A 13,389-nucleotide genomic window follows, 5' to 3' on the forward strand; every position below is an offset into this window, starting at 1 on the left:
GTCTCCAAAGAAAGAAAACGCGCTCGTTCTGACGGCGCGGGACCCGCGGTCACCTGCCAGGGCCGGGACGGGGGTCCCCGGCTTCCCCCGCTGCTCTCCGCCCGGGACAGCCACGGGCCCGGGGGCGACAGACACAGCCCGAGCGTTGCGGGAAGCGGGGCGAGCCGTTCTCCCGGTAAAAGCAGAAGGAATGAATGGAGCGGCCCCGGCGCGCAGCCCGGGAGGCGCTGCCGGGGAGGTTCCCCCAGGCATCCCGCGCTCAGCGCCGCCGCTCCCGGCCGGGCCTGGCGGTGGTCCCGGCTCTTCCCGGGCCCGGCCCCGCTGCGCTCCCGCCGTTCACCCGTTCAGGGACGCGGTGAGCACGGGAGCGCCGCCCGCCCCGGGCCGGGCCGCTCTGAGGGCGGGCGGTCGCCGCGCGGCGGGAGGGGCACGCGGCCGGCGGGAGCGGGTAGGAGTCGGTGGCGGCGATCCCCGGTACCTGCGTTCCGGCGCGTTCCGGCGCGTCCCGCGGGGCCCGGGGCGAGGCCCGGGGGGGGCGGGGGCAGGGGGCGGATGGCGGGAACCGGCCACAGCAGCGCGAGACGGCGCGCAACGCGCGCCCGCTCACGTCAGCGCGGCAGCGCCTTCCCGGCGCGCCCCGCGCGCGCCCGCTCCACGCGCAGGCGCTGGCGCCGCAGCGGCCCCGCCCGGCCCCGTCCCGGCGTGCCCCGCGCGCGGGTGAGAGGTCGCGGCGGCGAGCGCCGAGCCCATGGCGGTGACGGCGGCCTGAGGCGGCGGCTCCGCTCCCACCCTCCGACCATGCACAGCCTGGCCACGGCCGCGGTGAGCACCAGGCTCCGCGCCCCGCTGGGCGCCGACGGGACGGAGCTGGGAATGGGCCCCGTTGCGCGGGCGTGCGGGGAGCGGGAGTGCGGCCGCTTGTGGTTGCGAGGGGAAGTTGAGGCCGCGGGGTGGCGGAGCCCGGTGAGCTCCGTCCCGCGGCATCACCGGCGGGGTTCGTTTGGCCGCTGCCGCACTCCGGCCGCTCCGTGCCGGCGGTGCGGGCTCTGCTGCGGCGGGCCCGTCCGGGGCCTGGAGGGTTTCCCTGCGGGGCCAGCCGGCTCTGCCTCGGCTGCCTCACGCAGGGCTTCCCCTCCTTCCCCCCGCCTGCCCTGCTCCCTCTATCCCTCCTTCCCCCCGCCTGCCCTGCTCCCTCCCTGCGCCTGCATGAAGCGCTAGAAAAGCTATCGGCAAAAGTAGGTTTAATACGCAAGCAGAAGCATGACAAATTTTGTTGATAAGGTTTGCTCAATTTTTTCAAAAGCGCGTAGAGGAAAAGCAAACAAAAGTCTAGAATTAATTAATCTACAACCAAACTAAATGCAAAAAATTATCCACAGAGTGTATGGAGGGGGAAGAGCAGGGAGGAAAAGGATAAGGATAGGAAAGGGTTGGATAAGAAGGGATAAGAAATACCTTCCTGCTGAGGCAAAAGGTTCAGAGTGGATCTTCTTTAAGTGACCTTAAAACACTTATCTGTGACACCTCCTGTGTGCCCAGCCACCTCTGCCCTCTGGGAGCTGTTGTACTGCTGGCCTTGACAGCGCAGTGAAGAGCCCCTCGGGCAGCAGGGGCTGCCTGTTCCTGCTTCCCTTTTGCCCCACTGCGGTGCAGGACCGGCCATGGCTGGTGCTTGCCCTCATTCCCCTCAGGAAGCTGCCAGGGTTGGATTTGGTGCCTGGGGTTCAGGCTGGCAGCAGTGGAACGGTGCCCTGGCCTGGGTGGGTTCAGAAATGGAAGCTGAGTTTGAAGGATGTGGTTATTGCTGTGTATCTGCCATGTGACTGGGTTTGTGTTTTGGTTTTCTCTCCTCCAAATGCTCGTTCATGGCATGTGTAAGACTGCCTAGAGCTGATTGAGTCTCGTGTGTACTGAGTGTGGGATGTGTGTTGCACAAGCAGCAGTTAGGGCTGTTTCAGGTGAACTTAGATCAAGGGTCTGGTTGGACTGCCGAGCTAATGAGTAAGTAAGGTTTTGATGAAAAGGAGTTAGAGCACTTTTTAAGTGTCTCCTCTTTGTTAAAATGCTTGTGACTTTAACTGGTTCTTGGAGTGCTGTAAAATACTTCTGATTTGAAGTACTGTTCTCCGGAGCATGGAAGGGTGTGCCAGATCAGGTAAACTCTCTTTATCAGCATTTACATTTTTATAGCACTGTAATTCCTAAATGTTTCTTGAAATGCATGAAGGACTCCCATTATGTGTATCTCCCATTAATCCTCTATGTTCTAGTTACTTCTCCTTTTTAAAGACAATTTTAACCAAAAAATTTATTTCAGAATAGAGATCAACTTTATTTTAGGATTCACTTAAAAGTATCTTTAATTTATGTATAGTTCATGCTATCTGGTAGTTCTGTATTGAAATGTTTCCTACCACAGTCAGTGAGCTTAAGCTGGAGGTGACAGGGGGAAGGGTGTTTGGCTCTGGAGATGTGCTCAGGACCTGTGGTAAATAAAGTCACCTCTTAGTAAGGTCAGGAATTGGCTCAGAATCCCTTTGGGTGTTGTGAGCCCTGCTGGGATAAAGCTCTGGTGAGCTAGAGCAGTGATCTTCATGCAGTGATGTTGGTGGCAGAGCTGACACTTCAGTGTCTGCCCTGAAGGCATCACAGAGTGCTGAGGACACACTGAAACCATTAATGTACCTGTGATTGGCTCTAGGCATTGAAAGCCCTGCTACAATCAGCTGCATCGCTGCTGTGGAAGTTCAAAGCTCATTTTTGGTGTTTCTGAACCAATGGGCTATCAAAATAGTTCAAAAAGCACATGTTGTCCAGCTAGTCAATGTCTGGCTTTGGCTGACCAGGACTTCTGCCAGTGTGCCTAGCAGCAACTGCTCAATCAGGAAGAGAAAGCCTTTTGCCTAAATCAATTTGTTGTGTGTTAGAGATGTCTTTTCTCCAAGAAGGAGAAAAGGTGTTACAGGATTTTCCTGGCCTAATACCGTTGAAAAGTGTTGCTTTCCCTGTGTGCAAAGGAAAGTCTGCCTGGTGGGGTTCTGTCCTGGGGCTTGCAGGATTTGTGTGGCCCTCAGGGTTCCCCAGAATTTTGGGTCTTAGAGGGAGAAGAAGAAACGATAATGAAATAGGGAATTAGGAAAAAAAGTATGTCTTTTCATATAAACTAAAACAAAAGGAGCAACTGTAGAGCCTATGAAAAGCAGTTTGTTCTGGCTAAGGCAGATATTGGACATCATAAACCTAATTGTGTGGAAAATCTACTTAGTGTTCTCTAGGGATCACAGGCACATGATTGTGCTTTTAAGGGGTCGATGTATTTAAGCTTACAGGAACTGAAACTTCCAGTGAGTCTAGAAAAATAGATGGAAGCTTTAGATAACACAATTATAACAACATTATTGCTACACTGCTTGTCAACCCACCATCCCACATAAAAACAAATGAGCTCTGTTCATTCTCCCTCTCTTTTTGAGCTTCAGTGTAGAAGCTAGCGTTGCAATTGCACCCTCAGTTGTAGGGGCACAAGAAACTTGGCAGGATCACTAATTTAGTTTGAGGTTTTGAGGGAAATAATTACAAATTTAGTAGGTGACTGTCCTGGTTCTGGCCAGAACAGAGTTAATTTTTGCATAGCCAGGCACCAGAGATTATTCTGTACCACCTCACATCATTTTTCAGAGAGGGAGGAAGTACTTGATTTGAGTTTGGGCCAGTGTGGCCCAGGAAGCAGTTGGGTATTGTAGGGGGATTCTGTGGGGTGAGCAATAACTTTTCTTGTACCCTAATATTAGTCACTAATATTAGTTAGATTTCTTATCTCATTGCTGTTCCCAGTAAATTGTTGCTATCTCAGCCTGTGATGTTTCCCTTTTGTGCCTCCAATTCCCCTTTCCAACTTGGAGTAGGGGGACTGGGAGGGGAAGGAGGGAGTGGCGAGTGGTCTGGAGTGGTTTCAGTGGGAACACTAAATGGGAGATTGCCATCACTAAACCATGACAGTGAGAAAAAAGAGGACAGGAGGAAATATGAACAGCTAAAAAAGTATTTGAGCCCAAGAGTACAGGGAGTGATAACACCACATTGGCTTACGTATGAACATTTAAGTTAAATAATACAACAGAGCTGGCTGGAGGAGAGAGAAATCCCACAGCTGGGGAATAATCTCTTTGGATGTTACTATGGAAATAAAATGGGGATAAACAGAGGAGGGAAACCTTTGCAGACACAGAGAAAGAAAGCTGTTGGTGTCTGGCAAAGGTTGAGAAGTCTCTCTCCATCCCTCCTGCATGCCTTCTGGGACTGCCTCTGCCGTGTGGCTTCAGGTTTGGCTGCAGCCACTTTCAGTTCCTGTATTCTGTGTGTTTCAGTGGTGAGCAGCTTGGTGACAGCATTGCTGTCAGTGTGGTATGGGCCCTGCTTGCATCTGTTGTGGGGAGCATGTGAAGAGTTTCAGCTGGGGTTACAAAATAAAGAAATACAGTCCTGTTCCCAGCTGGGATCACTGCACAGCGAGATGCAGAGCTGGTTGGGCTGGCTCAGGAGCAGCAGGTGCCAACAGGGCTGTGCTTGGCTTCAGTAATAACCACTGCAGCACTGTTTGAAAAGGTTCTGACCTGGCTTTTGGAAGGCTTATTGATGGTTTTTGTCTCCTTCAAAATTTTGTTTCTGAGTCACCAAACTATCCCCTTAGGAAACCTGCAGAGCATTTGTTTGCACCAAGTGCTGCCTGTGCCAGCAAAGGCAGGAGACATAGTTTCAGTGAAAGACTTGTGCCTTGCCTTCTCCACAGAAATTATGATATAGTCCTTTTCCCTTTTATTCCTCATTTTTTTTGTATTGAGAACTTGTTGATCTTGATACTGTTCTTTCCCTGATGTTTCAAGAGAGGCAGAAGCAAAATTTGGATTTCCCGAGTAGTAGAAAGTGTGTCTTGGCCAGGAATACAGATCTACTCTTCTCTGGGCTTATTTTGTACAGAATCAAATCATCCTGAGATCTTGCACAAAGTCATTCTTGAAAAATTCCCTTTTAGCTCCGTGCATGTGAACAATGGAGCTGGTATCAATACAAGCCATTGGTAACAGCAGCTCTTACTGGCTGTGGCTGATGTCATGCTGATGGTGAAGTAGTGAAAATTTTTCTGCTGTTCGTGTGAATATTTTTCTCATGTGCATTGGGTGAATCTCATTGGCAGCTTCCAATGTCATGGGTGTTTGTGGAGAGAAGAAGGTAACCTCTGCCTTACTCTGAATCTGTGAATCTTGCACTTGAAGCATGAAAGAAATGCATGCTAAATGCAGGTGGAGCCCATGATAGCTGGTTGAAGTGTGTGTTGCTCCCCAGGAGCTCTGCTGGCGCACATGAGAGCAGCTTGGCTCTCATGCTGAATGAAGTTACAAAGGTACTGCTTCACAAGGGGATTAAGAGAGACTGTCAGGCCAGGAAATAAAGCCTTAGAATTTCAAACAGGTGAAATACTAACACTTATCTAAGGAAGGGATGGATCCATGTCCAGAACATCTTAATAGAGCTGTAGATCCCGCCATCTCAGTCAGGAGTTTCCATTTCTGTCAGATTGTGGCAGCGGTTTGGGTGAGAACTGGATAAAATGTTTGGGCTGAAGCTTTCCTGTTTCCTCCCAGCCTGTGCCAACAGCACTGGCTCAGGTTGACCGTGAGAAGATCTACCAATGGATCAATGAGCTGTCCAGCCCTGAGACACGGGAGAATGCACTGCTGGAGCTGAGCAAGAAGCGCGAGTCCGTGCCTGACCTGGCCCCAATGCTGTGGCACTCGTTTGGCACCATCGCTGCACTCCTTCAGGTGTGTCATGCAGTCTGTGGCTTTTATTCTGTGCTGCAGCATCAGCATGTTGCAGGGCTTGTGCATCCATCAGGTGGATCTGGGGAGGAACTGGTGGGATCCCTTATTGCCATTGCTTGGGAGTATGATCTTTGTTGGATCGTGTGCTGGGGGGAGCAGAGGGAGGTTTGAATGCACTCCTGTGACTCCATGTCAAATTGCCTCTGACTCAGCTCTGCTCTTGCCTGGGCAGCATGGTGGCTGCCATGTAACTTGAAAATAACTTGGTGAAAGCAGACTCTTATCTGCTGTCACTGCGCTTCCTTGCCAGGCAAGTGCTTTGGTGTAGCTTACTGATATTTTTCTCCTTTAACTTTCCACTCTCTGTTAATTTTTAGGAAATTGTAAATATTTATCCATCAATCAACCCTCCGACTTTGACAGCCCATCAGTCCAACAGAGTCTGCAATGCTTTAGCTCTACTACAGTGTGTTGCATCACACCCTGAAACAAGGTAAGGGTTTCCAAATTATGTGGGTTTTCTGAGGTGTTGATATTGACACCTCAGCCCAAGTGTTTGACTTTAGAAGCACTTGAGCTCCTTTCTTTTTTTTATGTGAGAGAAGTGAAACAGACAACAGAGCTGATAGATAGGCAGCTGCCTGCTGCTTTTACTTGTTTGCATGGATTATCACAGTGACAGCTTTATGGTCCTAAATGCATTGCATTCCCTGGATCATCCTGAGATCTTGTAAATTCTCAGAACATTGGGTTGTGGGAGCTTCTGGGAGGTCAGCCAGAGCTAAGGATACCTTTGTGTTGAGTGCTGTGTGCAAGGATTCTTGAGCTTAAAATTATTTAGGCAAGGAGCTTGGTTAGAGCACAGTGTCAATAATGCCAAGGTTGTAGGTTCTATCCCCATATGGGCGCTTCACTTAAGAGCTGGACTCCATGATCCTTGTGGTTTTCTTCCAACTCAGAATATTCCGTAAAGTCAAAAAAGAACTCCCTAAATTTCAGCTTACAGTTTTTTAGACCAGCTGTTGAAAGGGTGGAATGAACAGGACTGTCTTCCTGAGGCAAGGGTGCAATAGCAGAGCCGTTTTTGGAGTCCTCAGCCAGTGTCTGACTTCATGCTTTCTCAGTCTGTGCCCAGTCCATGTCAGTAGGGAAAACTATGATGTTGGTTCAGCCAAATTCAGTAGCTAGAACTCAGGAGGAAACTACCCAGAGATCCACAATCTCATGCTTCTGTTACTGCTGAGCAGCAGCATAGCTGAAGTTGGTTTTGAGCTGCTGCAAAGCAGTGTTAAACAGCAACCCCTCCATGAGATGATAACCAGAGAAATAGGGTAGTTTTACACTACTCACCTTTACATGTAAAGTTTGAAAAGTGAAAATGGAACAAGTATTTTGTATGATTGTGCAAGAGAGCTTCCATCTGTTAACAGAGCAGTCTCCAGCATTGTACCTGCAATTTTTATTTTTCACTACTGCCAGATGGCAGTGTGAGGACTCTTGGGGAAAGCTGTTGATGCACATTTAAACCCTGGTGATGTCTAAAGCTCAGCCAGTCTGTGTTTCTGAGAGGTACTTTTCACAGGCATTGTGGCTGACAAACCTTGCCGTTGGGAGCCTGCAGGGTGAAATGCAGCAGTGAATGTACAAAACAGAGGGTCTGGGTGGCAGGAGGAGGTAATAAAAACAACAAGGGTGTTCTCAGTTCCTGGTCAGCTGAGGCAGGAATGCAGGTAATGGACGGATCAGGTGTTAGGTTTTGTGCTGTGCCCAGTGCAGGATTTGCTTCGTGCCATCCCATCGGAGAATTAAGTGTTACCCACTTTTGAGGAGCAGTAGCAATGGGGTCCACCAGGAATAGTCTGAGGCTGTGTGTGGTAATGCCAGATTGTGTGCTCACGTTGTTTCCCTTGTTGTTCACATGGTGTGTTCTGTCTTTCCTGCAGATCAGCTTTTCTGGCAGCTCATATTCCTCTCTTCCTGTACCCCTTCCTGCACACGGTCAGCAAGACCCGTCCGTTTGAGTACCTGCGGCTCACAAGCCTCGGAGTCATTGGTGAGCAGCCAGGCAGACACTGGAGCGCTGATCTCCTACTGAGTTAGAGCTCCTCATGCTCTGGGCATAGAGACCTGCATGGCCAAAGTCAGAGGTCTCTTGTGATTGGGATTTTACAAGTCTCCTGTAGCAGTAAGAGAAGGAGCTGCTCCTTTTCTGTTGTGAAGGCAGACTCCTCTTTCTTTTCACTTATAAAAAAACCACCAAAGTCTAAACACATTGCCAAAAATACGTTTCTTTGAGTACAAGTACCTGCAGACTTGTGGGACCTTCACCCTCAGCCCTCCCAGTTAGGCACTGGGATGGGTTGGTGCAGGCTGGGCTTTCTCTGGGTTTCTGTCATTGACTTGGGTGTATTTTCCCTGTCTTCCTCTTACCCTGGTTTTTTTTTACTTTCTTCTTTTTGCCCAAATATTTTTTCTCTCAATGCATAAAGAATCTTAAAATGTCTTAAAATGGATTAAGTCTAGGATGACAGTTCTCTGCCTGGCATTCAGACTGAATGGTTTCTGGGAAGGGCAGAACACAGGCCCTCCTTGAAAGGTGTGATTTTTTGAAACAGTTAATCATTTACTGATTTTGGATTTTGTTTTTACTTCAAGGGGCCTTGGTGAAAACGGATGAGCAAGAAGTGATAAATTTCTTATTGACAACAGAAATTATCCCCCTGTGCTTACGTATTATGGAGTCTGGCAGTGAGCTCTCCAAAACGGTACCATTTTTTTGTTTCCATAAAGATACTTTGTTGTTCATCTCCTACTGACCAGGCAGCCAGTGCCCTGCAGAGCTTCTCTGCTCCTGGAAATGCTGGGACAAGTCTGGGTGGAGTTTTTACCTCCTCAAAAACCAAACTTACCAAGACCTGAGGCTGCCTGAATGGCCTGGCAGTAGCTGGCCTCGTATGCAACCTGAATCCAGTCATCTTGTACACTGTGCTTTGTGTTCATCTCTTTCCTTTAGCCAGAGATGCCAGAGATTGTGTATTGCCCTGCATTTCATTTTGGCTTCTAACTTTCACTGAGTAAAGCACTTGTTGCCTGCTGGAAGACTTTTCAATTCTGGGGCTGACTTGAAAAGAGCACCACACAAAGGTGTCCCTTTTCAGGGTAGATAAGTTGTTCATATGCTTTGTTTCCTGCTTTCTCCCCATTCTAGGTTGCTACATTTATTCTTCAGAAAATCCTTCTGGATGACACAGGGCTGGCATATATCTGTCAGACTTATGAGCGGTTTTCCCACGTTGCCATGATACTGGTAAGATTATTTGTTTTTAAAGTGTTTATGTTTAAAAAAGAAAAAAATTATGCTACAGCAGCAAGCCTCTTCAGCAACTACTTTACTGCTGTCTGGCTGGAGCACAGGATGAGGGAGGCAAACCTTTCTTGGGCTAATTGCTTGTGGCACTGTAGCTCTGCTTCCATGTTTCCTTGGTATACTTCTGGTTTGCGTGTCAAGAGAACACATCTTAGTTGTGATATACTAAGTCCCCAAGACAAAAACAGGTAAACCTCTTCAGAGAAGAAAAAGATTTTCCAGAGTTGTGGGTGTTTCCATTTGTAGGTAGGATGTGAATTGATTTTTTTATGTAAGAATCATCACACAGTTCGGATCATGGATCTGTCTCCCATCCCTGTCTCTCACACCATGTTGAAAGAGCAGGGCAAGTATCTATCCTACTTGTCTTCGTAACTTCATAGCTACCAGCTACTTCCAGCTTTGGATTTCTGGGGCCACTTGTGGGGTTTCTATGTAGTAACCCCCAGTGTTTGTCCTATCCACCCCTTGAACCCATGGAAACTTTTTGCAGCCACACTGTCTTTGGCCAAGGGGTTTCAAACATGAATTCTTCCTTGAACACAGAAGGATGTGGGTGTGTAAAGCTGTGTTAGCCTGTGTAGTCCCACCATTAGGTGAAGCCACGGGCAAGGTCAATATTCCATAGTGCAAGAGAGAAAGATGAAAATGTAGCAGACTTTTTCATTGTCTATTTCAAAAATCAGGATAGTGTACTCCTATCTAATGAGGGTGATGATGCTTCCATGTCTGCTGATAACAGAGTAAGATGTCACACAAGTATTATATGCTTTTAAAAGAGCAAGTTAGTATTTTCCATCCAGGAGCTCTCTCAGGAGCTTGTGGTTATTTATTTTGAAGAAATAATTGGTAATCCTTGGGAATCACTAAGAACAGGAAGCTTGCAAAAGGGCAGATGAGGAGGGACCTGCTAATTGCTGATGGCCAGGATATCCAAATGCAGGCGAATTTGGCTAATGGGGAAAATGTAGTTTACAGGAAAAAACCAACTTGTTAGGCAGATGTGATTGACTCCTAAATACAAGCCTGTAGTCTGTTAAATTCCTCAGAGGAGGTGTGTGAAGGCATCCGCACTGTTTGCTCAGCTGAGCATGTTCAGAAGTGCAGCCACGTGCAAAGTCCTACTTAGTGTGGGAAATGGACTGGGCTGGGAAGATCTATCTATGCCTTGCTTCCCTGGAACAGCTTCATGAGGAATGTAGCAGAAAGAAAAAATACACTGCTTGGATGCAGGCTAAGACCAGATAAGGACCTTACTACAAGTGTGGGTGAGCCCAGTCCTATGGCCTGGCTTTCCAGGGTATTGCTGTTGTCTTAACAGGATGTTGAAATGAAGGGAATGCGTGTGAGAACAGGGGATGTTGCAGAGCTTGGGATCACACCTCATGGTGTCACTCAGCCTCAGCTTATCCAACTGTTTGGAATGTGTCTGTCTTCAATGAGGGGGAAACCCCAGGGTCTCTTTAATATCCCAAAGAGTTGCTAAGTAGTCCTAGAAAGTAAAAATTAAACAGAAATGAGGTGAGCTTTCCTCGAGGTGCTGGTAGAACCCTTTCCAAGTCATGGCAAACTGCTATTCTCAAAGGCATCTTGGCAAGCAGCACCAGGCTCCCTGCAGGGGTATCTAGATAAAAGGTAATGGGCTGTGCTGCTCAGGAAGCCAGACTAAGTGATCTAATGATTTTTCCTCGTCTCTGTTGATTGTGGAGCTATTCTTTTAAAGACTTTAACTGGTGGCACTGGCCTCTGTCAAACAGGGTAAAATGGTCCTGCAGCTCTCCAAGGAGCCATCGGCACGGCTGCTGAAACACGTCGTCCGCTGCTACCTTCGCCTTTCCGATAACCCCAGGTAAACATTTTAGGAGTTTGGGCAAGGGCTTCTCCCGTGCCCTTGGAAGCACAGCTCTTCAGTTCTCCACAGTGCCCCACCTGTCAGCTTAGTATGGAAGATGGGTGGGGTTTTGCTTTGATTTTTTTCTTGCTAGTCACAGCAGCTTTTATGGTGCATGGGAGCAACAGTGACTGTTGGGGGATTGTGTAAATTCCAGCTGTGCAGGTTACTACTGCCTGAGCTCATGTAGCTTGAACAAGATACAAAGGAGGGCCTGAGGTGGAAGGTACACTATGCTCTGCCTCTTCCACATCAAGACAGGCTGTTAGCAGTAGATGAAATTCAGTTGAGAGAATACAAACTGTTCTCCTGCTGACCAGTAGCCCTGCCCAAAGCTTCTGGGAGTGTATTTGTTGCCTCAGTGTCTCCTAGCATTGCATCACTTTGCTGCTGGATGTGGGAGTGCAGGGGCTGCTTGGCGGGGTTTAGTGTCAGGGGTGGGAGCTGTGCTGGCTGGCTGAATGCCATCTGCTGCAGTGCTGCTGCTCAGTGCTTTCCTTGGCTGGCTGTAGCAGGGAGACCTCCAGGCAAGGGAATGCTGTGTCCCCAGTGGGGTTTGCTCCCCTCTTGCCCCTGTGAGTTTATTTGTTGGGCCCCGTTTCTTGTCTCTTGATGTAGGGCACGTGAAGCTCTCAGGCAGTGCCTTCCTGACCAGCTGAAGGACACCACCTTTGCCCAGGTCCTGAAGGATGACACCACCACAAAGCGCTGGCTGGCTCAGCTCGTCAAGAACCTGCAGGAGGGTCAAGTCACTGACCCACGGGGCATCCCTCTTCCTCCGCAATGACTGCTGGGGGAGGTGGGGCACTGGGGAAGAAACAGCTCAGGTTTACAAAGAACCAGGAACAGGTGACCTCTTCTGCAACAAACTGGGCACGCCAGCTGGCTGCTGGCCTGTCGGACCATCCCACCCAGCCAAAGGGCTGCTCTGTAGCAGTGCAGCAAGCCTCCGGGGATCCCAACACCAGCAAACGCTGATACTACAGCTTCAAAAAAATCAATAAAAACAATCTGTGTAGATCCCAGTCTCTCCGGGAGGCTTGGGTGGCATCTCTTCCCCCACCTCCAGGCAGGGGGTAGTGCAGATGTCCACTTTTCCAGCAAACTCAGCCTCTGCCCAAGTGGTGCACAACAGCAGGTATGTGCACCACGTCCTTCCAGTTCCTTGTCAGTTCTTGTTTACATGTCTGTTTAGATGAGTGAACTGAATAAAAGCTGATCCAGTTGTTTTATCCCCTCCTTACACTGCTACTCAGCTGCAGGTAGTCCAGGGACAGCTTTTTTTCCTGCCAGCACATCCTTGCTCCTGGCTCTGCATCCATCTGGCACAGTGAGCTTCTCTCTTTCTTTCCTTTGGCGTGGAGGGAGTGGCTGCAGCCAGGCCACTGCGGTGCTTGCCCCGGGAGGAGGGGTGGATTACTTGCAGTGAGCCCATGTGTCATAAGGTTGCTTCACAGAGCTCTGGGGAAGGAGAAGACAGCAGGATTGTGCCTCCTGTGCTGTAAATAGTTCACTCCCACAGCTGACCAGCGGCCCGAGGCTGATGTGTGCTGGCCTCTCATCTAGACCTGGGAAGGCTGCTGGCTGGCTTGTCACATGGAGCTCAGTGTGAGGGCACCTGCCTTGAGGTGGTGGCCAGGCCACCGACTGATCTCCTGCTGCCTGCAGGCTCCAGGTATGCTGCCTTCTGCTCCCACTGCTGCCCGCCAGGCGCCTCTCAGTCCTGTCCCCTCCCTTCCCCCCTCCTCCTGCTCCCTCTGCCAGCCAGGTGCATCTATTTCAGCTTTGAAACCTGCCTTGGCATCCGCCACGGCCCCACTGCAATTAACCTGGACCAGCAGCCACTTATCTGCCGCCCCTGTGCCGAGGGGCCAATGCAGCCGCAGCGAGCTCTCGGAAGCAGTGGAGGAGCTCCCGGGCTCTGCGGCAGCAAAGCCTGCTCTTGGCTGCAGGCAAGCCTGGGCAGCTACTTAATTTCTCCCCCCTCTTCGAGTAGCCCATTTTGCTGATCATCTGCAGTGTGTGCCAACAGTGTCTTAAATCCCATCATTTCCCTTCCCTCCTCTCACAGCCTTGCATAACAAGGGCAGAGCACAGCCTCTTCCTTGCCCTCGGGTTCCTGTTTTATAACCATTGCCTTTTCCCTCCTTTTCACCCTGACCTTGCCAGGGTGTGAAAATGCTTCTGTTTGGTTGGTTGTGTTTTTAAAAATTCCGATTAATAAATAATAAAGCCCTATCCAGCACAGATTGGTCCCGGTCTGGTCTCTCGGGGGGAATGGGGGCAAGCGGCGCCGTTGGGATTTGTTG

The 13,389-nt window shown here is 49.7% G+C and overlaps 2 protein-coding genes across 2 annotated transcripts in view; one reads left to right on the top strand and one right to left on the bottom strand.

The window, feature by feature from the left end:
- Positions 1-540, bottom strand: part of USP37 (ubiquitin specific peptidase 37) — a 34,647-nt gene extending 34,107 nt beyond the window's left edge. Inside the window, exon 1 of the mRNA XM_063161882.1 lies at positions 479-540. The gene's annotated coding sequence lies outside the window, so the exon portion shown is untranslated. The remainder of the gene's footprint in view (positions 1-478) is intronic.
- Positions 541-716: 176 nt separating this feature from the next.
- CNOT9 (CCR4-NOT transcription complex subunit 9) lies at positions 717-13,325 on the top strand. Its single transcript, XM_063161883.1, has 8 exons — positions 717-822; positions 5,643-5,822; positions 6,200-6,315; positions 7,766-7,875; positions 8,478-8,587; positions 9,031-9,129; positions 10,947-11,038; positions 11,699-13,325. Exons 1-8 carry the CDS (start codon positions 799-801, stop codon positions 11,865-11,867), a joined length of 900 nt encoding a protein of 299 aa, XP_063017953.1. The 5' UTR covers positions 717-798; the 3' UTR covers positions 11,868-13,325.
- The last annotated feature ends 64 nt before the right edge of the window (positions 13,326-13,389 follow it).

The sequence above is a fragment of the Melospiza melodia genome, chromosome 8 (assembly GCF_035770615.1).
Source record: "Melospiza melodia melodia isolate bMelMel2 chromosome 8, bMelMel2.pri, whole genome shotgun sequence".
Classification (NCBI taxonomy): Eukaryota; Metazoa; Chordata; class Aves; order Passeriformes; family Passerellidae; genus Melospiza; species Melospiza melodia.

Coding starts and splice junctions, on each gene's coding strand:
- CNOT9 (XM_063161883.1), top strand. CDS start 799: ATGCACAGCCTGGCCACGGCCGCG. Junction 9,130..10,946: donor CCCACGTTGCCATGATACTG/GTAAGATTATTT, acceptor TCTGTCAAACAG/GGTAAAATGGTCCTGCAGCT. Junction 11,039..11,698: donor CGCCTTTCCGATAACCCCAG/GTAAACATTTTA, acceptor CTCTTGATGTAG/GGCACGTGAAGCTCTCAGGC.